The sequence below is a fragment of the Vipera berus genome (genome assembly GCF_964194415.1).
Source record: "Vipera berus genome assembly, chromosome: 1".
Taxonomy (NCBI): domain Eukaryota; kingdom Metazoa; phylum Chordata; class Lepidosauria; order Squamata; family Viperidae; genus Vipera; species Vipera berus.
The window spans coordinates 6,168,581-6,195,869 of NC_138202.1; the positions used below are offsets into that span (position 1 = coordinate 6,168,581).

Consider the following 27,289-nt stretch of genomic DNA (forward strand, 5'->3'; position numbering starts at 1 on the left):
ACAGTATCCCTGTCATCATACATGTCATGGTTCCGACGGATGGAACTCTACAAAAGAACTTACCTTAAAGGATCTTTTATTCGAGTAGCATAATATCGGCACTACATAGTTAAAGCCAAAAATTGAATCCCTCTCCCCCCCCCACTGGGCACTCAGTATCAAAGCACAATTCCCTCCTCCAATTAACAGTCATAAATCACATTCTCCAATTAGCTTGAAACATGGGCTTCCTCTCCAGCCCTGCCAATTCTTTATCAGCTTTGGGCTCAGTAACCTTGATTCTCATGCTAGGTTTAGTGTTGTTATGACTAGCTGGACTCTCATTCACATCCCCCCACCTCCCAGCATCATCTAACTCTAAAAGCGAAAGGGAAAAAGATGGCTACATTTTCATCTGTTGTCAATGCAAAAACATCCGATGTCGGCAGCGTTGACAAACCGAGTATGGACAGTCCTCGACTTACAACTGTTCATTTAGTGGCTGTTCAACGTTACAACAGCGCGGGGGGAAAAGGGACTTGCGACTGTTTCTTACACCGAAAACTGTTGCAGCATCCCCGTGGTCAGGTAATCAAAATTCAGACGCTCGGCAGCTGACTCATATTTACGACAGTTGCAACATCCCAGAGTCTTGCGATCCCCTCTTGCAACCTTCCGACGAGCAGTCAGTGGGGGAAGCCGGATTCGCTTAACAACCGTGTTCCTCACTTAACAACTGCAGCGACTCACTCATCAACCGTGGCAAGAAAGATCACAAGCAAAATTATTCCCTTGACGGTTCTCTCACTTAGCAACAAAAATGTTGGGCTCCGTTGCGATGGTAAGTCGAGGACCACCTGTACATCCACCTTGTTGCTGTTCGCCCTCTTCTTCATTTTTTCCTCCCACCTTTAAATGGTTATTGATCGTTTGATCTTCGCCTGATGTGTCAACGGGGCATAATTTGAGCCTGGCCATTGGTGATCAGGCTCTGTTGTTTGATTGAAAAAACTTTAGATTGATTCATTTGATGATCTGTTTGATCATTTTCTGGACCGTCCATGCTCTTCTCTGGCATAATGATGATGATGTTGGAAGGCACCTTGGAGGTCATCTAGCCCAACCCCCTGCTCAGGCAGGAAACCCTACACCATTTCAGACAAATGGCTGTCCAGTCTCTTCTTAAAAATTTCCATGTTGGAGCATTCACAGCTTCTGGAGGCAGGTAGTTCCGCTGGTTAATTGTTCTCACTGTCCGGAAAAATTCTCCTTAGTTCCAGGTTGCTTCTCTGGTTCTGAGATGTCAAACGTTCAAGAGCACCAATGCTGCTATCCTGCTTCTTCAAAGTTCACAAAATGTCAGTGTAAAATGTTATGCAAAAACAAGAGCCAAGATAGGCATCTGCTTAGCTTGGCTAATCCGTGTTAAACCTCAGTGTGAAACCACTTGTGCCCGTTTGTTATCTCTGTTCTTCAGCCCCAAACTTAACAGCCTGCGTTCTCTGTATCCGGTATCCATTGCCTCTTTGAAGATTCCTTCTTTTCCAATTTTTTCTTCTTTTACAGTCTGCACACTTTTTTTTTTTCCGGAGCGACAGCTTGGCAAGATTTCCTTATCTCAATCAGTGTTTCATTTCCGGCTGAGGAAACGTTTAATAATCTTCCATAGCTAATGTTTGGAACTATTATTTGAAATGTGAAATGTACCCCACCCACCCCTCTCTCTCAAGACCACACACATACACACACACACACACACACACACACACACACACACTCACTCACACACACACTCTATTAGCCAGGCCTTCCTACCCAGTATCTGTGGGAATGTTCTTGGTGCTTCCTTGATTAGGCTGTTGTTTACTGTTGGATTGTTTGTCTGAATCACTATTTCATTGATCGGAGTGTCTTTTTACTACTTGCCGGTTGGTGTAGTCCAGGGGTAGGCAACCTTGGCCCTTTTACGACTCGTGGACTTCAACTCCCAGAATTCCTCAGCCAGCCATGCTGAGGGGGGAAAGGGAGAGGTTTCCAGGCTGAGCCATGCTGGCTCAGGAATTCTGGGAGTTGAAGTCCACGAGTCGTAAAAGAGCCAAGGTTGCCTAGGCCGCTTTATGACTCGCAGACTTCAACTCCCAGAATTCCTGAGACCAGCCATGCTGAGGGGAAAGGGAGAGGTTTCCAAGCTGAGTCCTGGCTGGCTCAGGAACTCTGGGAGTTGAAGTCCACGAGTCATAAAAGAGCCAAGGTTGCCTACCCCTGGCCTAGGCCTAGGCCGCTTTATGACTCGCAGACTTCAACTCCCAGAATTCCTGAGACCAGCCATGCTGAGGGGAAAGGGAGAGGTTTCCAAGCTGAGTCCTGGCTGGCTCAGGAATTCTGGGAGTTGAAGTCCGCGAGTCATGAAGGGGCCATAGTTCCCTCATGCTGGCTCAGGAATTCTGGGAGTTGAAGTCCACGAGTCATAAAAGAGCCAAGGTTGCCTACCCCTGGGCTAATCCTAGTGTTAAACTCTGCTTATGTGGGAGTTGATTGCTGTTAGGAATTGTTTTGATCTTTTTGTCTCCTTGTTGGCTTTTTGATTCTTGCTTTTAAATGGCCTGTAAATGAATGCTATGGAAATAGTTTTTTAAAAAAAAATTGCCAAGTCTCTCTTCTAGCACTAATAACGTGAGCTAATCGGGTCACGAAACGTCTGCAAGCCAAGCTCGGAGAGCATCAAGGTCCCACAGTTACTACCTTGATACGTGATATTATTCACATGTTTGCCATTTGAATCCGAATAAGACAGTCGGAAGGGACTTTGGAGATCTTCCAGTCCAGCCCTCTGCTCAAGCAGGAAAGCCTGTACCATTTTAGACAAATGGTTGTCCAGTCTCTTCTTGAAGACCTCCAGTGGTGGAGCCGTTCCTCTAGTTATTTGTTCTCACTGTCAGGAATTTTCTCCTTAGTTCTAAGGTTAGATCTCTCCTTGATTAATTTCCACCCGTTGTTTTCTTGCCTTGCCTTGTGGTGCTTTGGAGAATAGCTTGACTCCCTCTTCTTTGAGGCAACCCCTCAAATATTGGAAGATTGCTATCACGTCACCCTTGGTCCTTCTCAGTGGTGGGATTCAAATAGGTGAAGAACCGGTTCTCTGTGTGGCCTGCGCAACAAAAAAATTAGCTACCGTTTCTGCCAAAGCGGTGCGAACCGGCTGAATCCCTCTTCATTAAACGAGACCTACCCAATTCCTGCAACCGTTCCTCACGTGTTTTAGCCTCCGGTCCCCTGATTACTGTATTTTCTGGCGTATAAGACGACTTTTTAACCCATGAAAATCTTCGCAAAACTCAGGGGTCGTCTTATACGCCGGGTGCTGAAACTTTAGGGACAGGGCTGGCTTTAAAACCTGGAGCGGATCTCCCATTAGGTCTGCGCAGGGAAAACGGGACCAATTGGAGAAGAAGCTGCAGTCTGTGATTTTTTACAGGCTGGGGTCTGGGCGTCTTTCCTTCTAAAGTTGAAGAGCAGCTGCAGTCTATCCCAACTTGAAAGGCAGGTGGGGAATGCAGCAGCCAGAGCAGCTGCTTAGCTCTAAGGACACATTTGACTCAGGAACTGGGCGGGCTGGCTGGAAAACCTGGAGCAGATCTCCCATTTGTGAAAGCTTTAGAGTGAATTAGGAAAAGTTTAATCCACTTGCACTGTTTTATGTTTACATGTTTGATGACAAACAGCCTTATGTTTATAAGTGACAGTTTTCCTACTAAGTACCTGCATGTCATAAGCATTTGAATTAAAATTACCATATTAAAATAAAATCTGATGTTTTTTAATTTTTATTTGGTGTGCGTTGGAAGAGGGGTAGTCTTATACGGCGAGTATAGCCCAAACCCTATAATTTAACAGGAAATGTAGGGGGTCGTCTTATACGCCCAGTCGTCTTATACGCCGGAAAATACGGTATCTTTGTTGCCCTTCTTGGCGCTCTTTCTCGGCGCCTTTTTCATACTGACTGTCTTGAATTTGTTCTTCCAGTGCACCTGTCGGAAAGACACTGTGAAGATCTCCATGGATGTTTTTGTGCGGGTGCTACAACCTGAACGGTATGACTTATGGAAACAAGGAAAAGACATCACCATCTTGGATCACATGAAGCCCACCCCTTTAACATCTCCCGAGCTGGAAGCCTGGAATGAGACAAAAAATGCCTTGAAGGCAAAGATGCTGCGCAGGTAAGCAAAAAAAAAAAAAAAAGCAAAAACGAAAAAAAACAGCTTACTTGTGCCTCCTTTCTGAATGTTGACTGTTGCACATGCACAATGTGCAGCACCAGAATTGTCTCAGCTCTGCAGATGTGATGATGCCTGAGCAGCTGGAGGGAAGGCTCGTGCCTTCTTGCTTGGTAGGGAGAAGTAAAAGTGGAGGGGATGTTCCTCTATAAATTCTACTCCTTTTTCATAAAAACGTTTTTGTGGAGGAGAAAGGAGCAGAAAATGAACATTTGTCTGGTGAAGGTGTACAAATACTGTAGTTGGGCAAAATGTGGCATCCTGAGTGAGCTTTTCAGGAACAATGATCACTATTTTGAGTATGCTAAATACCTCCATGTCATTCATCTCTCTCTCTCTCTCTCTCTCTCTCTCTCTCTCTCTCTCTCTCTCTCTCTCTCTCTCTCTCTCTCTCTCTGTATCTAAATCTGCTATCTCTCTGCGTTATACAAGTGCTGTTTATCTATCAGCGGTATATAAGTCATCTATCTATCTATCTATCTATCTATCTATCATGTACCTATCTATCTACTTGTCTATCTGTCTTGTCTATCTCCATACGTCTGTCTGTCTGTCAATCTGTCTGTCTATCTATATCTATCTGTCTATATATCTGTCTGTATATCTATATCTATCATCTATCTATCTGTATCTATCTGTGTCTGTCTGTCTATATCTATCTCTGTCTATGTGTCTATATCTATCTGTCTATCTGTCTATATCTATATCTGTCTGTGTCTATATCTATCATCTATCTGTCTATATCTATCTGTGTCTGTCTATGTGTCTATATCTATATCTGTCTGTTATCATCTATCTATATGTCTATATCTTATCTGTCTGTCTGTCTATATCTCTATATCTGTCTATATCTATATCACCTATCTGTCTTTATCTATATCTATCTATCTATCTATCTATCTATCTATCTATCTATCTATCTATCTAAATATGAGAGACAGATAGGAAGGGTTTCTGGGAGTTGTAGTCCACACATCTTAAGAGAAACTAAGGCAAGAGAGCTTCTGGGCATGCCATATAGGCTGGAGGCTAGTACACCCACATTTTACAGAGGCACTGAAATGCAGTGTTTTAAAACTCTTTTAACTACAGATGGGTCCTCGACATGGAACCACAATTAAGGCCAAAATTTTCATTGCAATTGTTCAGTGAGTTTTGGCCCAGTTCAAAACCTTGGTTGCCACAGTTGTTAAGTGAATCACGGCAGCTCTTAAGTTAGCAACACACCGGTTAAGTGAACCCGGTGTCCACAGGGAGTTTGTTTGTTGGAAGGTCACAAAGGGGGTTCACACGTGACCACAGGACACTGCGACTGTCATAAGTATGAGCCTGTCGCCAAGCATCTGAATTTTAATCACATGACTGTGAAGATGTGGCAACGGTCACAAGTGTGAAAACAAGTAATAAGTCACTTGTTTCGATGCCGTTGCAACTTTGAATGGTCGCTAAACGAATGGCTATAAACCAAGGACTCCCAGTAAATAAATGAACAATCCTCCTAATAATCCGCCCTCAAGAGCTGCTTACAGCCCTTGGACCGGCAGCCTTCCTACTTTCTCATTTATCTCTGCAATTTAATCATCATAGTAACCCACAACTCATTTTTCCTCTCCCTCCCTCCCTCCCAATTGCAGTCCATACCCACAATTTTCTCCTGTGATACTAAACGGAAAAACATATTGGGCGTCCTCCTGGATTCGCGGCTCAATTTTGAAGACCATATAGGAGCCGTGACCAGGGGGGCTTTTGCCCAGGTTCGCCTGGTGCGCCAGTTGCGACCCTACCTGGACCGAGATGCCCTACGCACAGTCACTCATGCGCTCGTGACCTCCCGTTTAGACTACTGCAACACTCTCTACATGGGGCTGCCCTTGAGGACGACCCGGAGGCTTCAGCTGGTGCAGAATGCGGCCGCGCGAGTCGTGATGGGGGCCTCCCGATACTCCCATGTAACACCTCTACTCCGCGAGCTGCATTGGCTTCCGGTTGCCCTCTGGATGAGATTCAAGGTGCTGGTGATGACCTATAAAGCCCTGAATGGCTTGGGTCCGGGATATCTGAGGGAACACCTGCTGCCGGCATCAAGTTCCCTTCGTCCAGTGCGCTCTCACAGGGAGGGTCTTCTCAGGGTGCCGCCGGTAAAAGATTACCGGCGGGTAATACCCAGGGGTAGGGCCTTCTCAGTGGGGGCGCCTGCCCTTTGGAACCAGCTGCCAGTGGAGCTGAGGACTGCCCCCGACCTCCGTTCATTCCGCCGGGACCTGAAGACCTGGCTCTTCGAGCTCTCTGGCCCAGGCTGAGAATTTTTTAATTTATAATTTTAACTGGGTTTTTATTTTTTCTCAGGGTTTCATTTAATCTTTTTAAATTTGTTTTTAACTTTTGTATTGATTTTCTTTTAAATATCCTGTAAACCGCCCTGAGTCCTTCGGGAAAGGGCGGTATATAAATCTAAATAAATAAATAAATAAATAAATAAATAAATAAAATATTTTCTCTGCTCCGGCTGGCCTCCGTTCAGCTGTTGCTACTTCTGCTTGGAAACCTTGCTAACCATAAATCAAAACTATCTGGATCCAGCGGGACTGCTGGCTGGGGATCCTGTTTTTCAACTCGACTTTTAATATTTCCTTCTTTTTTCCCGGGACGGATGAGGCCGTTGACTGTTGCTGTCCGTCAAGTACGGATACGCCGGCGCGGAAAATTTTCCAGGGCTTCTTGTTTGTTTGAGCTATCCGTTTCTGAAGGAAATTTCCTTCCCGGTGCAGACGACGATGCCCGATAACAACAAACCTCCCCCCCCTCAAAATGTGTATTCCGGCAGGTGAAAATTTGCAAACGTTTTTCATTTCAGCAGCCAGGACTTACTTACCACTCGGCCGTTGAATCCTATCTGTGGGGAGAGCCTGGCTTCATTATTATTATTATTATTTTTGTCTCCCCGTCTGCCTAGCTTAGTGGAAGTTATTGGGTTGACACAGTTGCCGTTGACACAACGGTTAATTGATTCTGGCAAAAGCCTAATTGGTCAACAGAGTGGGTGGTCAATAGTGAGCAGTGATCCCATTTCATCAGCCTTCGCTGGAAGAGTTTAGACGTGGGCAGCTGTGTCAGGGAGATAATCAAGTGTGCCACCGAATCCTCTGGCTTCCCCCATCATCAAGGTAGCATTAAAAGGAGAGGGGAAAAAAATCTTCGACACGAGGCAGCTGAGTATTAAAGGGGGTCCTCGACTTACGACCACGATTTGCGCCCCCGAATTTCCATTGCTAAGCGAGACGATGGTTCAGGGAGTTGGGCCCCATTTTGCCACCTTCCTTGCCAACCGTTCTTCACCGCAGGGGTTAACGTTAGCAACACGGTCGTTAAGCGGATCTGGCTCCCCCCCCCCGTTGACTTTGCTTGGGAGAAAGTCGCAAAAAGGGGGGGTCACATGACACACACACACACACACACACACACCGGGACACTGCACACCGTTGTAAAGGCGAGCCGGTTGCCGAACGTCTGGATTTGGATCACATGACCCTGGGGGAGGCTGCAGCGGTCGCAAGCGTGGGGAAAACGGTCAGGAGCGACTCGTCTCAGTGCCGCTGTAACTTCGAACGGTCGCTAAACGAAATGGCTGTAAGTCGAGGCGTCCCTTTGCAAGTTGCACGGGAGGAACGGGGACCGCCCAGTCCTGCACCGTCTTTTCTACCTTGATGCACCTAAAACTGGCTTTAGAGTGTAAAGGTTAATCCTCGACTTACGACCAGTTGCTAGGGGGTCAAAGTTACAGCAGACACCACCACCACCCCCTCCAAAATCTACTTAGGACCCGATCTTGAGGTTACGACCGTTGCACGCCACGGTTGCTCACCTTTACGACTGGCCTCAGGGGCGCTGCAGCACGCCACTAGCCGTCTCCCCTTCATCCCCCTCCCCATTAAGCCACCTTCCCACCTCATCGGGTCCCCCACCTTCCTCTTCCTCCTCCTCCTCCTCCTCCTCCTCTTTTCAAAGATCTCCAGCACTCCAGAGCTCAGGGTTTTCCTCCCAGGAATAATTTGTTGTGATTCAGGGTCAGCCTGTGGGTTCGGCATTTGGGTCGGACGACTCAGAGGAGGAGGAGGGGGGTGTTGAAGACCTTGCTGAGGGGGTTGAAGATCTTGCTGATGAGAGCCCTCAGCCAGGCCCCTCCCACTTGGTCACCACGGAGACCCAGCTGTGTGAGCCTGACAGCGTGGATGAAGATGACCCACAGCTGGCCCTGTTCAAGGACGTCCGACTCAGAAGGCAGTCAATTAGGAGTAAACAGAGGAAGGCAATGGGGCTCCTCGGAAGGAGGCAGAGAGAAGCCACGCCCTGAACTCTATATAAGGGGAATGTGTGGGGAGGGCTGGTTTGCTGAAGGCAACCGCTTGGATAGTTCGTGTTTCTTAAAGCTCCTGTTTCTTGGTTTGTCTTGTTCCGTTTGTTTTTGTGGTAATAAATTTGGCAGGCGTAATTCCAGCCTCTTGCCTTCTTGTAAAAGGGGTTGTCCCTGCCTTTTCTGCAGGGCCGGTAGCAGGCTGGTACAGAACATAATTCTCGCCCAGAGTTCTCCCTAGCCAGGTTTCCTGAGGTTTAAAAAAAAGGATGACGGTTCCAGCAAGTGAACTAGCCTTCCGTTCAGAGCCAGTATATCTAAATGAAGGCGGGGGTTTCCGAAGCCTTTTTTTCTCAAAAGTGTTAAGGTGCCTCAAGAGAGGAGAGGAAAGAAAAGTTTCCGGGTTTCTTGGATTTGACGATTTGATACGGCAAAATGGGGAAGAAGAAAAAAAGGCTCTGATGTTTTGGCATTCTCGTGCCCTTGTGTTAATCCCTGGAAAGTGTCACTCTTGTTCACAATAAGATGCTTGAGGAAGGAGTGGATCAGAGGGTTGAAGTGTGGCTTCTTCCCTAGAATATCAGGGACCGGCAGTCCTTCGGAGTCGTCACTGCGTGATTCCATTTGCTGGAATCCAAGGGTGAGATTCTTAAGAAGGGACCTCGTCCTTCTTACGACTTTGTAGTAGTCTGAACTAGACCGTGTGGTTTAAAAATCAGTGGCGGTAGGATCCAGTTGTCCTTGGCTTTTAACCGTTTAGAGTCATCACCTGGAGCGAAGTTAAGGCAGAATTTGAAGTGCAGTTGCGCACAGAGGACGGAACGCGTCATGTCCAAAACGTACCAACTTTTTGTCGGAATTCGAAACAGAGGAACGAACAGACGAGATGACTTTCTTCCCCGCCCACCGCCCAGTTCTCTTGCAAAGAGAGAGACAGAAAAAAAAATCCTGCAAATTTCCTTTTCTGGGATTTTCCTGGACGTGCAGACATGACACCCACCCACCCCCACACACAGCCCTTTGCACCTGAATGCAGTCCATGGATTTTTCTCCACCTTTGCTCTGGCCAGTCAAATGGCTCGGGTGTGTCCCTCACCAACCCTCCCCCTTTTTAAACATTTGTCGTCTTTTTCCAAACCCAGGGCAAACCGGAAGCGAAGCCAGCCCCGAAGGCATAAGACCCAGGATCAGAAGTCGCTCGTGGACGCGATGGCCATGGACACGACCTTGGAAGAGGTCGGAGAGAAGGAGGATCACAGGAGGGTCCCCAACCTGGACGAAGAAGACAAACATAAAGCAACAGACAGCAAAGAAGGTAAGTCTGCGGCCTTGGGTTGCCTGCCTTACTCTCCGTTTCAGAAGTAGCCTTCCCAACTTTTTTTTTTGTGTGCTGCTGCTGCTGCTGCTATAGTCTCTTTTGATCCCTCGCAGCCGACGTCACAATTTGAGTTCCAATCTTTTTCTAAAAGAGGCCCGGTTAGGAGTGGGAGCATGGAAGATGCCTCAGAGTGACTTGGCCAGGAATCTTGTGTATCGGGAGGGTCTTCAAACCTGGCCACTTTAAGACTTGTGGACTTCAACTCCCAGAATTCCTCAGCCAGCAAACAGGCCGTGAGCATGTGCACCACGCAAACGGGGCAGCGAGCATGCGCAGGAGGCTCTCGGGAACGGCAGCGCCTGTGTGAGGCTTCTGGCACCGCCGCGGCCAGGCTCACGGCGATGCTACCACCGGCACGAGGCTTGTGCTGCAGCCCGCAGCAATGCCGCCCCAGCATGAGACTCACACCGGTGCCCCTGCGCGAGGATCGCGGTGCGGCCCGCAGGAATGCTGCCCTGGCATGAAGCTCGTGCTGCCGCCACCTGTGTTTTGTGCGCCACCACCCACCTGCCGCTTCTGCTGCCCCCCGTGCAAGGTTCATGGCAACACTGCCTCCCGCACAATACTAGTGGCAACAGTGGCACAAGGGGGGGGTTAAGCACTGCCCAGCTACTCACGCGGCCTTGATCCCAAGAGGCCACGGCCCATAGGTTGGGGACCTCTGCCCTATACCATTCCAGACAAATGGCTGTCCAGTCTCTTCTTAAAAACTTCCAGCGTTGGAGCATTCACCACCTCTGGAGGCAGGTAGTTCCACTGGTTAACTGTCCTAACTGTCAGGAAGTTTCTCCTTAGTTCCAGGTCGCTTCTCTCCTTGATTAGAATGGAATAGGAATAGGAATAAGAATAAAGCAGAGCTAGAGGAGACCTTGGAGGTCATCTAGTCCAACCCCCTGCTCAGGCAGAAACCTTCAGACAAATGGCTGTCCAGTCTCTTCTTAGAAACTTCCAGTGTTGGAGCATTCACAGCTTCTGGAGGCAGGTTGTTCCACTGGTTAATTGTCCTAACTGTCAGGAAATTCCTCCTTAGTTCCAGGTCGCTTCTCTCCTTGATTAGAATAGAATAGGAATAGGAATAAGAATAAGAATAAAGCAGAGCTAGAGGGGACCTTGGAGGTCATCTAGTCCAACCCCCTGCTCAGGCAGAAACCTTGCACCATTTCAGACAAATGGCTGTCCAGTCTCTTCTTAGAAGCTTCCAGGGTTGGAGCATTCACCGCTTCTGGAGGCAGGTAGTTCCACCGGTTAGTTGTCCTCGCTGTCAGGAAATTCCTCCTTACATTCTAGGTTGCTTCTCTCTTTGCTTAGTTTCCGCCCATGGCTTCTTGTGAGCTCCCTCCCTTTTGGTATTCTGAAACGTCCTCAAGACCTGGCTAGGTTGGAGCCACCAGAGACTTGCTCAGACGGCTGCATTGTCGAGGGAGCCATTTTTTTTATTATTATTATCTTTTCCCTTCCTCTGGTCGGTCTTTTATTTTTTCTTCCCCACTTTGATGATTGTTTCTTACTATGGATTTTTAATATTTTTCATCTGTTGTTCTTTGCCGGGTTGCTGTGGCTGCCAACCCTAGGGTTGCTCACCGCGAGATGGGAAGGAGGCTTCAAATCTATTTGATTAATACATCGGCAAATTTTTCAAACGGGCCGTACTTTTAATCCACTCGCGGAGAGTCAGTAATAATAAGAGCGTTGACTTGATGGGAGGAGAGCTGGCTGAAGATCCTGAGCCAAGTTCAGCATCCTTACATCCCAGCAGGCCTTCTTTTCTCCCACTCCTCAGGAAAGGAGCCCCCTCCTCTTCCCCTCCCCACCCCCAGTGTCTGTGTGTGTGTGTGTGTGTGTGTGTGTGTGTGTGTGTGTGTGTATGACTTGTGTTTTTTTTATGACTTGTGGACTTCAACTCCCAGAATTCCTAGCTCAGGAAGTCTGGGAGTTGGAAGTCCACAAGTCATAAAAAAAGCCAAGGTTCCCCACCCCTGCTCTATACCATGTGTCTGTATGTGTCTCTGTGTGTGTGTGTGTGTGCGCGCATCCACAACATTGTGCAACCGGAGCCAGTAGCTCCCTCCCGTTCGGTCTCATAAACAGCAGCAGCACATTGAGCACTGCGTGCTTGGCTTCTGCGCAAGACTCACACGCACGCACACAGACACACACACACACTCTCTCTCTCTCTCTCTCTCCTTATAGCATGGAATCAATGGCCTGAAAAATGTCAACGTCTCCTGGGGGGAATGAGAGATAAGTGGCAGCAGAGGAGCCTGGAGAAAAGGGGTGGGGGGGGCGGGGAGAGAGGAATTGTTGTGTTCGAGACAAGCGGCTTTTAAATGAGAGTTACAGGCAACTGCACAAGCGACAGAAGTCTTCCTTGGCGGCTGAGTAGTTTTTGTCGCTTGTTATGGGACGGGGCTGTCCTAATCCTGCCGGGCTTGGCTCTCCCTGGTTAACCTGAGCCCTTAGGACAGGGGTCTTCAAACTTGGCCACGCGTGCCTGGCTGACGCATTCTGGGAGTTGAAGTCCACAAGCCACGTTTGAAGACCCCTCACACACACACACACACACACACACACACACACACAGGCTGGTGTGCACGAAGCCGAAGACACCAGCCTGAAGATGACGAGTGGGACCTTGTTGAAACATCGCCAAGACACTCTCAGTCTTACACGGGAAAAGACCCGAATACGCCAAGACCTACATACCTGTACCCGTGAAAATCTACAAAAACATATATATATATACATACACACACACACACACACACACACACACACACACACACACACACGGTATAGAGCAGGGGTGGGGAACCTGGGCTTTTTTTTATGACTTGTGGACTTCCAACTCCCAGACTTCCTGAGCCGGGAATTCTGGGAGTTGAAGTCCACAAGTCATTAAAAAAAAGCCCAGGTTCCCCACCCCTGGTATATATAGCCTCTTGAACTCAGATGGGCTCATATCTGAGTAAGCTTGTCCAGAATTTCTCTTTAAAGTTATTAGATAATAGATACCTAGAAATTTGATGATAAATACTAGTTGGATTTTGCTTTTCATTCTGCCCAACTGCTGATAATGCAACTCCTGCACACCATCAATCGGGAGGAGAAAAACTTATTCTCTTCCTGCAGGCCTTACCGATGGAATTGTGTCCAGGGGTCTTCAAACGTGGCCCTTTTATGACTGGTGGACTTCAACTCCCAGAATTCCTCAGCCAGGCATGCGTGGCCAAGTTTGAAGACCCCTGTCCTAAGGGCTCAGGTTAACCAGGGAGAGCCAAGCCCAGCAGGAACGTGGACCAAGGTGGAGAGAAAGGAACTTCAGACGCATTAGCAAGCTAGGTATTGAAATCCAGACAATGTGTTGCTGACAAAATATCAAGCACTTGTGATTATTAAAAAAAAACAAAAACTAATGTTGGGCCCAATTGTGGTGGTAAGTTGAGGACTGTCTGTAATTGTTTTACAGAGCACCCTGCTATGTCCAGGCCACCCTGGTTTTCCCTTCCCCACCACACACACACACACACACACACACACCCCACATTCCCTTGCTGGGCTCCAAAGTTCAGCTTCTCAAAACTGGGAGGGCAGCTGTTCAGTCTTGCAGATAAGTAAGGGCTGCTGTGTGACTTCAAGGCCGCTCCATCTCCTTTGAGCAACTTCTTCCAAAGAGAAGCCTGACATTCAGCAGACGGAGGGGGTCCCGCATGTTCTCCTGGAACCTGGCTTGGAACGCTGCCCCCCTCTCCCCCGTCGGACTATTTGCTATTTGCTATCTTTTGAAGGCAGATGATACCACTCTAATGGCAGAAAGTGAAGAGGAACTAAAGAGCCTCTTGTCGCGGGTGAAGAAGGAGAGTGCAAAATTTGGCTTGAAACTTAACATTAAGAAAACCAAGATCATGGCATCCGGCCCTCTCAATTCCTGGCAAATAGATGGGGAAGAAATGGAGGTAGTGACAGATTTTATTTTCCTGGGCTCCAAGATCACCGCAGACGGGGACTGCAGCCAAGAAATTAAAAGACGCTTGCTCCTGGGGAGGAAAGCCATGGCAAATCTAGACAGCACACTAAAAAGCAGAGACGTCACTCTACCAACAAAAGTGCGTATAGTCAAGGCAATGGTCTTCCCAGTTGCAATGTATGGCAGTGAAAGCTGGACCATAAAAAAGGCTGAGCGCCAAAGAATTGAAGCCTTTGAACTATGGTGCTGGAGAAGACTCCTGCCAGTCCCTTGGACTGCAAGGAGATCAAACCGGTCAGTCCTAGAGGAGATCAACCCCGACTGCTCTTTAGAAGGCCAGATCCTGAAGCTAAAACTCAAATACTTTGGCCACCTAATGAGAAGGAAGGACTCACTGGAGAAGAGCCTAATGCTGGGAAAGGTTGAGGGCAAGAGAAGAAGGGGACGACAGAGAATGAGGTGGCTGGATGGAGTCACTGAAGCAGTAGGCGTGAGCTTAAATGGACTCCAGAAGATGGTAGAGGACAGGAAGGCCTGGAGGAACGTTGTCCATAGGGTCGCGATGGGTCGGACACGACTTCGCAGCTAACAACAACAATCTTTTGAAGAGCCCCGATCCCTTTATTCATGAAATTCCGGGGTGGGGGGAGGAGGTTGATAAAGTCCCATTAATTCACTACACAACTGGCAATCGGAGGAGCAGTCTCAAGGCAGCTACTGTCACGATGAACTGGAAGGCCAGCAGAAATTTCCATTTTGGGGGGCGGGGGGGGCAGAGGGAGGATCCGATCTGCAGGCTGGCTTGCCCTGCAACAAAATGCCGCCCAGCCGATGAAAATCCAGAGCTCGGTTTGGTTTTGACGGGCAGGCTGCTGTCACCAGTGGAGAAATACTGGCATGTTTTATCTGCCCCGGAGAAGAAGGTGGATGCAATCCAGCCATCCCCAAGGGCCCACACAGGATGACGGATGGCAGGGCTTGGCGTTTGTGAGTTTGTAGGCGTGATGTTTCAATCAAGGACACGGACTAGAAAGAAATGAGACGGGGAGTGGGTGGCTGGATCCCCCCTTTGAAGGCATCTAAGCGTGCTTCTAGTTCAGAAGGCGGGCTTCGAGGAAGCTGCAAGATAAATTAACGGGGTTGTTATTTCGCACCTCCTTTCCTGAGCCTTGTACTCAGGGAAAGAAGCTTCTACAAGCTTTTTAAGTTGTAACTAAACCGTGGGCCAGTTTGGCGTGGAGAAGTCGCCAGGCAAGAAACCAGGAGGCGGTGAGCTCTAGCGCCACCTTCATCGTGACAGCCAGATGGATGACTTTGGGCCAATCAACAGGAGACAGTGAGTTCTAGTCCCACCTTAGGCAAGAAAGCCGGCTGGGTGACTTTGGGCCAGTCACCAGGAGACGGGGAGTTCTAGTCCCGCCTTAGGCAAGAAAGCCGGCTGGGTGACTTTGGGCCAGTCACCAGGAGACGGGGAGTTCTAGTCCCACCTTAGGCAAGAAAGCCGGCTGGGTGACTTTGGGCCAGTCACCAGGAGACGGGGAGTTCTAGCCCCACCTTAGGCAAGAAAGCCAGCTGGGTGACTTTGGGCCAGTCACCAGGAGACAGGGAGTTCTAGTCCCGCTTTAGGTATGAAAGCCTTGTTGGTAACTTTGGGTCAGTCCCTCTCAGTCCAACCCACCTCACAGGGTTGTTGTGGTGGGGAAAATAGGAGGAGGAAAGACGGTTGCTGTGTTTCCTGGAAAATAAAACCCAACCCGAAAGTAAGGCCGAGCGTGATTTTTACGCCTGCACCCAATGTAAGCCCCAGCCCCCAAATAAGCCCTAGTTAAAAGCCTGCTCATTCTGTCCCACTGCCTGGCTGCTCGCGGCCGCAATGGGGCAGGAGGGTGCGTGGCGTGCCAGTGCCGCTGCCACACCTGCACACCTCAGGGCCCCTGCCAACCACAATACCTAACCTTAACTCCTCCCCCTCCCCGGGAAGCCACAGTGCCTAACCCGAGCCCACAATGTCTAATCCTAATGTCCCCCCCCCCCGGCAACCACAATCCCTAATCCTAACCCCCCCCAGGGCAAACACAATGCCCAACCCTAATTCTAAATCCCCCACAGGAAACCACAATCCCTAACCTGAACCTTCTCCCCCCCCCCGGGCAACCACAGTGCCTAACCCTAACCCACAATGTCTAACCCTGATCTCCCCCCCCCGGGCAACCACAATGCCCAACCCTAATCCGAACCCACAATCCCTAACCTTAACCTCCCCCCACCCCCATGCAACCACAGTGCCTAAGCCTAACCCACAATGTCTAATCCTAATGTCTCCCCCACCCTCAGGCAATCACAATCCCTAACTTGAACCCACAATCCCTAATTTTAACCTCCCCCCCCCCGGGCAACCACAGTGCCTAACCGTAACCCACAATGTCTAATCCTAATCCTAATGTCCCCCCCAGGCAACCACAATCCCTAATCCTAACCGCCCCCCGAGGCAACCACAATGCCCAACCCTAATCCACAATGTCTAACCCTAATCTTAATCTCCCCCCCTGAGGGCAACCACAATGCTCAATCCTAATCCTAAATTCCCCCCCCCCCGGTGACCACAATCCCTAACTTGAACCCACAATCCCTAATCTTAACCTCCCCCCCTGGTCAACCACAATGCCTAACCATAACCCACAATGTCTAATCCTAATGTCCCCCCCCCCGGCAACCACAATCCCTAATCCTAACCCCCCCCAAGGCAACCACAATGCCCAACTCTAATCCACAATGTCTAACCCTAATCTCTCCCCCCCTCCCCAAGGACAACCACAATGCCTAATCCTAAATCCCCCCCCAGCTGACCACAATCCCTAACCTGAACCCACAATCCCTAACCTTAACCTCCCCCTCCCCCCAGGGCAACCACAATGCCCAACCCTAACCCACAATGCCTAACACTAAAAATCACACACACACCCAGGTCAACCACAATGCCCAACCCTCACCCTCGCCGACACCAAGCTTGACTCCCCTGACCAAAGGGTCAATTGAAAGGGAATCGTCTTTTGACCCCTAGACAGGATGAGTGCAAAAAGGAAGAGCTATTCCGTCGAGTTCAAAAAGGGCATCGCGGAGGACTCTCAGGGCCGGAACCTCAACGGCTTTCTGCCAAGAGAAGAAGTTGGGCCTCCGAATGGTCCGCAAATGGCGAGCGGAGTACGACAACCTCAGTCAGCAGGTGGAGGAGGGTAACACCAAGAAGCACAAGTGCGGATCCAGTCGGCGGCCCTTATTTCCCGAACTGGAAGGCAACATCTGTGCCTGGATTGCGGACAGGAGATCAAAAGCTTTGCTTGTGCGCAAGGGCTGACATTTGAGCCTTTGCCCTGGCGATGGCACCCCGCTTGGAAATATCCCCGGAAGAATTCAAAGCATCGCAACACTGGCTGGACGGCTTCCTTCAGCGGTATGAACGGTCTCTTAAGGAGATCGGCCAGGCTGTTCAAGCCGGAGGGTACGGGACTTAATTAACAGTGCGCCTGCGTTCAGGTCTTTTCTGGATGGCCTTGACTCTTCTAAACACCAACTCTTTCCCACACCATTGCCATGGATGAAACTGTTGTGATTCAGTGTCAGCCTGTGCTCTCAGCAGCTGAGTCTGAGGAATCTGAGGAGGAGGAGGAGGAGGGGTTTGGAGAGCCTTCGGTGTCGGAGGGAGGCTCTGATGCACTGCAGCCTGGCCCCTCCAGTCGTGTTCCTCACAAGGCTCAGCTGTGTGAGGAGGAGGTGTCGGACTCAGAGGAGTCACAGCTGACTCTGTTCAGAGACGCTAGAAGCAGAAGGCAATCCAGCAGAGCAGAGCAGAGAAAATCAGTGAGGCAACTCAGTGAGAGGAGGAGAAGGCATTGAGAAGCCACGCCTTGGGACTAAGAATAAAAGGGGACGGTGTGGGTGGGGCTGGTTGCTGAAGGCAACCGTTCGGAGACATTCAAAGAGAATCCTGGTCTCTTCTTGCTAATCTGTTTGACTCTTGTTTGACTCTTGTTGGATGTTTTGAATCATGCATTTTTGGTTGAAGAAAATATTCTGCTGCTTTTTTTGTTTGAAAGACTTCATTATTTGGAACTGTAAATAAATTTGGGTTGGGTTTTTCCCAGCCTATTGATTGTTAAAAGGAAAAAGGGGTTGTCCCTGACACACACACAGGGCCGGTCGTAGACTGGAACAGAAGAGAAACCGCGGCGTACATGGGCCAAGGATCTCAAAACGGCAACGGATCGGAGGGCTGCCTCGTCAATCTACACTCCCTCCACAGCGGTTGTGAAAGTGCACGGGTTACCTGCAATTTGGGGCAAGTCGTCTGGGCGGAAATAAAGCCCTAGCTCTGATCGTCACCACTAAGGCCCCCAAAAGATAAGACTGAACGTGTTTCCAGGCCTTTGTGTTCTTGAAACTGAAAAAGCCTGATGCACACAAGCAGTTGATAAGGAAGTGGGTCGATTTCGATGCTCCCATTGGTTTGGCCAGGTGGCCAAAGAGGTCTGCTAGTCTGGGATTCCACCGAGAGAAGAAGAAATAGTGAAATAGTGTTTCCCACAGAAACGACCGCCTATCTCCAGACTCCTGATATGGGCTATCTCCAGACTCCTGATATGGAGCCGTCCTGGGACCGTTTTGCACGGGGAAATCAAGGACTGCGTTGAAAGGAGAAGGCAGAGAAAGCCCTGTGGAAGCTTTGCGAAGCCTGGCCTAGCAGAGGTCGTGACTCAGGCAAAAAAATCATGGGATAAAATCGCTGGCAGTTGCGTTGCCAACGCATCGTGAGCAGGCTACAGGGACAAGGAGTGCTCAATTAAGGAGAGCTGTCTTGCTGGACCTGAGAGATTGGGGCCAACGGTTCTTGGAGTTGCAAGAAATTCAGGCCAGAATCTGGGGTTTGGAGAGCTATGACAGTGTTCCAGAAGATGATGATGTGATTGTGTTTTTTTGAATAAACGTAGAATGTCGTACATCAGCATTGTGGTTGCCCTGTGGGGGAAGGGGAGTTAGGGTTAGGGGGTTGTGTCTGCCCTGCAGTGTGGGTGTTAGGGCAGGGGTCCCCAACCCCAGGTCTGTGGACTGGTACCGGGCCTTGGCATGCCAGCAACCGGTCCGCACAAACCAGCAAAGCCCCATCCGCGGGATGCAGGCAGCAGACAAAACCACGCAACCCTCTGGTCCGTGGAAAAACCTCTCTCCACGGAACCAGTCCCTGGTGCCCCAAAAGGTTGGGGACCTCTGTGTTAGGGTTAGGGATTGTGGTTGCCCTGGAGGGGGTTTAGGGTTAGACAGGGGGGAGCTGGCTGTGAGACCCCTGAGGTGCGCCGGTGTGTGGGGCAGCTCCACTCCACCGCCACTTGCCTCACTTCCCAGCGGCGGCACTAGCCCACTGGACTCGCCACACGGCCACCTCACCACGACAATCCTTCAGTTATCCACACACTTCTCCTCCCCTGAAGGGCGCATTCCACCGGCACCGCTACTGCCTCCCGGGCGTCTGCCCTGGGGAAGCCCTATACCAGTGATGGCGCACCTTTTAGAGACCAAGTGCCCAGGCTGCAACCCAAAACCCACTTATGTGTCATCGGGTGCTGGGTGGGCGTGGCCCATTGGGTGGGCGTGGCTGCGGTGGTAACGGCAGACTGGATGGGACTAAAAAGTTCAATCAATCAATTCCAACGTTGCGATATCTTTTTTTTTTCTGCGCGAAGTTGAAATCGATTGATTGATGGAACCCTTTTTTTTTTTTTTTTTTTTTTTGCACACGGCGGCGGAGGGAGGCCTAAAAGCGAAAAGGTTTTATAAAACTCAGCTGAAGGCCTAGGACTGGGGCGACGGCGCGCGTGCCCACAGAGAGGGCTCTGCGTGCCCGCTGTGGCACGCGTGCCATAGGTTCGCCACCATGGCCCTAAAAGCTGTTGCAAGCAGCCGGTGGGACGGAGTGAGCAGGCAGCCACGCGGGCTCCCACTGAACAAGGCTGCCGCTTCCGCTGGGCAATCTTCGGACCCCGGGCCTGGCTGCCTCTCGTACATGGAAAAGGCTCTCTTTCTAGAAGGAGAATGCACAGAGCAGAGTAGCAGAGCTGGAAGGGACCTTTGGAGGTCATCTAGTCCAGCCCCCTGCTCAGGCAGGAAACCCTATATACTATTTCAGACAAATGGCTGTCCAGTCTCTTCTTAAAAACTTCCAGTGTTGGAGCATTCACCCCTTCTGGAGGCAGGTTGTTCCACTGGTTAACTGTTCTCACTGTCAGGATGTTTCTCCTTAGTTCTAGGTTGCTTCTCTCCTTGATTAGTTTCCATCTATTTTGCTTCTTCTTGTCCTGCCTTCAGGCGCTTTGGAGAACAGCTTGACTCCCTCTTCTTTGGGGCAGCCCCTCAAATTTTGGAAGACTGCTATCATGTCCCCCCTTGTCCTCTTCGTTAAACTAGACAAGTTTAAGTTCTTGGTTTGTTTAAATATTTCAGTCCTCCCTTTACCACCACAGCTATACAATTTTTTAATAATAATAATAATAATGAGAAGGAGAAGGAGAAGAAGAAGCTGGAAGGGACCTTGGAGGTCATCTAGTCCAACCCCCTGCTCAGGCAGGAAACCCTATACCATTTCAGACAAATGGCTGTCCAGTCTCTTCTTAAAAACTTCCAGTGCTTCTGGAGGCAGGTTGTTCCACTGGTTAATTGTTCTCACTGTCAGGAAGTTTCTCCTTAGTTCTAGGTTCCTTCTCTCCTTTTCTCTCCTTTTCTAAGCATTGTTTCTTGTCTTGTTGTCTTTCTTGTTGAGAAAGCAGCACAGACCTGACGCTTAGTAAACCCACAGTCCCTCCTATCCTCCCTCACCCAAATTCATCCTAAAGGGTCTTCGCCTCACAAGTCTCAAAGATTAAAAAGATAAGGCCTTTTCAGCATCTGTGACAAGAGCTGAGGAGAGGGATGGGTGATCATGGATTGTCTCACCCAGGGGTCCCCAACCGGTGGGCCACACCCTAGTACCGGTCCATGGCCTATTGGCTACCAGCCTGCGGGAATGGCTGGCGACAGCCTCCCCACCCGCGCTAGTGCTGCCGTGGGGGCGCTAGCGGTCCCGTTTGTGTATGCATGGGGGCGCTGGTGCCACCACCAGCACCGCCGCGCCTGTGCCCGTTTTGCACACGCGCATACATTTCCCTGCTCCTCCCTTTTCCTCCGGGCCACCAATCCAGAAAGGTGGGGGAGCTCTGGTGTCACCTCCAGCATAAGCAAAGATCACTTCGTTACACCCAAGGGGATCCTTGGATGATCCACCTTCCCCTTGGCAATTTTAAGATGCGTGGATTTCAGCTCCAGAATTTCCCAGCCAGCCATGGGAAAGTCGAGTAATCCAGGTATGAGGCATTGCAGGTATCTGCACAGGTAGTCCTGGACTTACAACAGCTCATTTAGTGACCATCTGAAGTTACATTGGCACCGAACAAAAGTGATTTCGGACCGTTTTTCATAGTTCACGAGCATTGCGGCGTCCCCACGGGTCAAATGACTCGCACTTATGACGATTGCAGTGTCCTGAGGTCACGTGACCTTCCGTGTTACTAACTTAACAACTGCAGCGATTGATTTAACGACTGTGGCAAGAAAGGTCGTAAAATCGGGCCGAATTCGCTCAGCAAATGTCCCGCTTCACAAACTTGGGACTCAACTGTGGTCGTAAGTCGAGGAGTACCTGTAAGCGGATAGATCATTTGAACTAAGCCTGGTCCTCAATACGCTCTCCGGAATTCAGCAGCCCACTCCACTTTTCCCAGTGTCCAAAATGCAGACCCTTTTCGTAATTATAGCATTCTCTGAAACCTATTAATGCGGGAAGTGTATAATTTTTCAAATAAGTCAAGCAACACAGCACACCCATTTCTGGCCTTCACATTGCTAGAGTTAGGCATGAGAATGTGAAGGTCAGTCCAAGTTACAATTTTCTTTTAACCTCTATTTCCGGTTTTGTTCCTTCGGGGCTTTAGAAGCCTAGTAACCCTCAATTATTTTGTCACTAAAAAACTAATTAAGAGTAGATCACCGCTTCCATCGAATATTGGAGAGACCAGAGTTCAGGAGTCAGTTTAATGCAGAGGTTATGATGGTGGCTTAGAAACCAGGAGACGGAGAGTTCTAGTCCCGCCTTAGGCGTGAAAGCTGGCTGGGTTGGTGATTTTGAGCCAATCACCAGGAGACGGAGAGCTCTAGTCCCGCCTTAGGCGTGAAAGCTGGCTGGCTGGGTGATTTTGAGCCAATCACCAGGAGACGGAGAGTTCTAGTCCCGCCTTAGGCGTGAAAGCTGGCTGGCTGGGTGATTTTGAGCCAATCTCCAGGAGACGGAGAGTTCTAGTCCCGCCTTAGGCATGAAAGCTGGCTGGCTGGGTGATTTTGAGCCAATCACCAGGAGACGGAGAGTTCTAGTCCCGCCTTAGGCGTGAAAGCTGGCTGGCTGGCTGATTCTGAGCCAATCACCAGGAGACGGAGAGTTCTAGTCCCGCCTTAGGCATGAAAGCTGGCTGGGTGTCTTGGGGCCAGTCCCCCTCTTTCACTCCCACCCACTCCTCATAGGGTTGTTGTAGGGAAACTCGGAGGAGGACGTATTATTCACCACCTTGAGTTATATATAAAGCAATAAAGGCGGGATAAAAATCTGATCAGGTAAATCTTTTATTCTGCCAATGCCTGTTTTCCCTTTGGGGCAATTCCTCTGGGGCAACCTCAAAACACTCCTTTTCCACCAGGCTGACCTGGACTGACAGGCATTTTAATTAATTATATTTAGAATTTTTAATTTATTTTTAGTTTTTAATTTTAATTTATTGCACAGATGATTTTAATTTTATTTTTATCTTGATTTCTGTACTTATTATATGTTTTGTGTTAGCCGCCCTGAGTCCTTCGGGAGATAGGGCGGGATATAAATCCCATCAATCAATAAATAAATAAATAAACCTGCCAGGATCAAGCAGAGTTGGAGTCAATTGGGGATAGATCCAGAACCAGAAACATGGAGGGATGAATGCTTTTTGCCCTCCAGTGTCCTGTCCTCCCTGATATCCGCAGTCGCAAGACTGCACTTCGGGTCCTGAGCATCCCACGGTCATGTGACTTGATTTTACGTTTTGCTGGAAACTGGCATTTCCTTCTGGTTTTCAGCAACACTGCACCCGCTCAGCTTAGCGAACTATTGCCTTGCTTAACAACCCCACAGTTTCCTTAACAACCATGGCCAACAAATGGGTCAGTTCCACGGATGACTTGATTTACGACTGTCTCCCCCCCCCCCCCCGTTTGCAACTCAAGGGCTCCCTTTAAATGATTCCGGGTGCCTGGTAACCATCAAGAATGATACAAAAGTACAAAAGAGTAATAGAAGGACTATACACAGGTAATCCTCGACTTTATAATCATTCGTTTATTTTTTATTTTTATTTATTTTAATTCCATTTATATCCCGCCCTTCTCCGAAGACTCAGGGCGGCTTACAAGCTTAGCAGTAGCCTTCATTCTATGTATATGCCTGCTTATTAGGGCTTTCACACACACACCCCAAGCGGCATTTTTACAAAGTCAGCTTATTGCCCCCCAACAATCTGGGTCCTCATTTTACCTACCTCGGAAGGATGGAAGGCTGAGTCAACCTTGAGCCTGGTGGGATGCGAACCTGCACTAATTGCAGGCAGCTGGTGTTACTTAAGGAGGCATTAGCTCACTGCTCCACCAAGGCTCTTGGTTTAGTGACTGCTCAAAGTTACAACAGCATTGAAAATAGCGATAAGGAGAACGGCCTAGTTTTAAACATTGGAAAAACCAAAGAGATGATTGTCGGCTTCAGAAAAGGCAGGCACAGCCACAGTCCTCTGTGCGTTAATGTTTCACCTGTGGAGGTGGTTACCAGCATCAAATTCCTGGGTGTGCAGCTAACAAGTAGGCCGGCCTGGTCGCTCAACAGCGAGACACTGGTGAAGTGGGCAGAGCAGCGCCTGCATTTCCTGCGTCGCATGAGAAAAGCCCATCTTCCTTCCCCCGTCCTCACCACTTTCTACAGAGGGACGACGGAGAGCATCCCGTCATACGGCATCGCAGTCTGGTTTGGAAGCATCCCTGCTTCGGACAGGAAGGCGGTGCAGAGAGTGGTGAGGACGGCAGAAAAGATCATTGGCAGTTCCCTCCCTCCCATCCAGGACGTGGCACATAAGCATTCCTTGAACAGGGTCCGCAAGATTGTCTGGGACACGACTCATCCTCTTTACAACCTGTTTTCCTTGTTACCTTCTGGCAGGGGGGGGCTCCGAAGTATCCGAAGCAGAACATCCAGACTCAGTCCCACTTTTGTCCCATACAGTATTAACCTTGTGAACTCTCAAGCTTCCTCTTTTCATTATTTATTTATTTATTTAGATTTATATACCGCCCTTTCCCGAAGGACTCAGGGCGGTTTACAGGATATTTAAAAGAAAATCAATACAAAAGTTAAAAACTATTCGGGATGGACAGTGATTAATACTTATATGTTATTTATATGTAAGGGTATAGGTCTATACATATATTGTATATAGCATGTTTAAATGTGTGTTATGTATGTGTACACTCTTGAGAGCAAGAAACTAAATTTCATTTTCAATGTGTCCCATTGTGCCCACAGTAATAAAACTGACAAGGCTATCTATCTATCTATCTACCTATCTACCTATCTACCTACATCTATCTATCTATCTCTACCTACCCACCTACCTACCTCTATCTATGTATATCTATCTATCTATCTATCTATCTATCTATCTATCTATCTATCTATCTATCTATCTATCTATCTATCTATCTATCTACCTCCATCTATCTATATCTATCTATCTACCTACCTATCTACCTACATCTATCTATCTCTACCTACCTACCTACCTCTATCTATCTATCTATCTATCTATCTATCTATCTATCTATCTATCTATCTATCTATCTATCTATCTATCTATCTATCTATCTATCTCTACCTACCTACCTCTACCTACCTCTATCCATCCATCTACCTACCTACCTACATCTATTTATCTGTCTATCACCATTTGCAACCTTCCCTTCCATCTTTCAACAAGTCAGTGGGGAAACCCTGTTAGCTTAACAACCGCATAATTCACTAAACAGCTGCAGCTACTGATCTGCTTAACTGTTGTGGCAAAAAACGAGATCGTAAGAGAGGGTAAAACTCTCTTAGCCACCGCCTTGCTTTGCTTAGCGGTGGAAATTGGGGGGGGGGAGGGGGAGGGGCTCAGTTGCGGCCGTAAATTGAGGACCGCCTGTAAAAGTCTGAAATTTGTCGACCACCCGATGATCCCCGCAGGAGAATGCCGGCCGAAGTTGCGCAACCCCAAAGCCAGAGGGGAAAGGAAGAAGAAGAAGAAGCTGCCGCTGCACGAGCTGCTTCCTCCCCTCCTCCTGCCCCAGCCCTGCGCGCCAAAGGACGAGCGGCAGCATCCACAGCCCAGCCCTCCGGCGGAAGGAAGGCCCGAGAGGGCCAGGCACCCGGCCGAAGACAGCCAGCCCCTCATGCCCAACCTCAGCGCCCTCTCTTCCGAAGGTCCCGTCGACGAGGACGAGTCCAAGCAGCGGCCCATCATCCCCATGCTCTACGTGGTGCCCCAGTGCAACAAGGCCGCCGCGGAGAAGAAACGCCTGACCTGCCAGGAGGTCTTTGAGCGGTTCGTGAAGAAGGACCAGATGCCCTCGCTGGAGCTGGACGTGAAGGACGACGACGGCGGCAGCGTCAAAGGAGAGAGCGCCGAGGGGGCTGCCGAGCCCAGTAAATTGCAGGTGAGTCCCGGTCGACATCCAGCCTTACAAAGTTAGAGCCTTGCGAAGAACAGAGTCAGAAGGGACCTTGGCGGTCTTCTAGTCCAACCCCCCCCTGCTCAAGCAGGAAAAAACCTACGCCAGGGGTCTTCAAACTTGGCCCTTTCCTGACTTGTGGACTTGCAGCTCCCAGAATTCCTGGCTGAGGAATTCTGGGAGTTGAAGTCCACAAGTCATCAAAGGGCCAAGGTTGAAGACCCCTGCCCTAGGTCATTATCAATAAGTGGCTGTCCAGTCTCTTCTTAAAATCTGCCAAGGATGGGGCACCCGCCACTTCCGGTGGCAAGCTGTTCCACTGGTTAATTGTTCTAACTGTCAGGAAGTTTCTCCTTAGTTCTAGGTTGCTTCTCCCCTTGATTAGTTTCCATGTGTTGCTTCTTGTCCTGCCTTCGGGTGCTTTGGAGAATAGGTGGACAACCCGCCCCCCTCTTCTTTGAGGCAGCTTCTTAGATATTTGACATGATAGCAGCCTTCCAGTATCTCAGGGGCTGCCCCAAAGAAGAGGGAGTCAAGCTATTCTCCAAAGCAGCTGAAGGCAGGACAAGAAGCAACGGATGGAAACTAGTCAAGGAGAGAAGCAACCCAGAACTAAGGAGAAATTTCCTGACAGTTAGCACAATTAACCAGTGGAACAGCTTGCCTCCAGAAGCTGTGGGTGCTCCATCACTGGAGGTTTTTAAGAAGAGACTGGACAGCCATTTGTCTGAAATGGGGTAGGTTCTCCTGCCTGAGCAGGGGGTTGGACTAGAAGACCTCCAAGGTCCCTTCCAAATCTTGTGATTCTGTTATTCTATTCTGTTAACTCGGACCTAGTGTGTAGACCTGCTAATCTTACCTTTCTGGGTTAAAAATTTTTCTATGCCTTTTTTTTTCCCCCTCATTGTTTCTTCTTTTATTAAAACTCGGAAAATTCACACGGTTTGGTTACGGGTGGGAAAAGGTCATGTATTTTTAATGCACGATTTGAAACCATAGCATGTCTACCCGGGTCACAGGGCCCATTTGAAATCTCTTAAATGTCTTGTCTACCTTTTTTTGCAATCCCTGAGGTGTTAAGACCTTGCTGAATTTATTGCCTAGAAATTGCAAATATGGGCTCTTCCTGTTCCAAACTGCTTCAAAACGAGCTGGCTAGCTTCTTTGTCCCTAAGTGTGTTATTCTCCTCTTCTTTTTTCTGCTCGTTTCATACTTCTCTCCCCTGCCCTTAGAGCTGTAGAAGAAGAGATAAACTTAATATTTGTTTGACCTTGCCGTTTGTGGCTTGGCTGGCAACTGGGTAGGATGGACACAAAAGGAAGTCAGCTCCTCGGGCTTAGCGCTTCGGCTGCTTTGATAACAGTTTGGGGGGGGGGGCGTGGGGAAACATTCTACCTTAGTCATTTTTTTTAAAAAAAGAAATGATCATAATATCGAAATCTTACTTGTAAGATGTCTTATGGATTGCATGTTTTGTCAGTCC

The 27,289-nt window shown here is 49.1% G+C and overlaps 1 protein-coding gene across 10 annotated transcripts in view; it reads left to right on the forward strand.

The window, feature by feature from the left end:
- The window catches only part of KDM4B (lysine demethylase 4B), a 275,813-nt gene that overhangs the window by 185,243 nt on the left and 63,281 nt on the right, over window positions 1-27,289 (forward strand). For 7 of the 10 annotated variants that reach the window (XM_081320789.1, XM_081320792.1, XM_081320793.1 and 4 more), the window contains exons 10-12: window positions 4,003-4,199; window positions 9,750-9,922; window positions 25,321-25,790. In XM_081320789.1, coding sequence (XP_081176915.1) covers window positions 4,003-4,199; window positions 9,750-9,922; window positions 25,321-25,790 — 840 coding nt within the window. The remainder of the gene's footprint in view (window positions 1-4,002; window positions 4,200-9,749; window positions 9,923-25,320; window positions 25,791-27,289) is intronic. The other 3 variants (XR_014025553.1, XM_081320797.1, XM_081320790.1) reach the window with 1 other exon arrangement.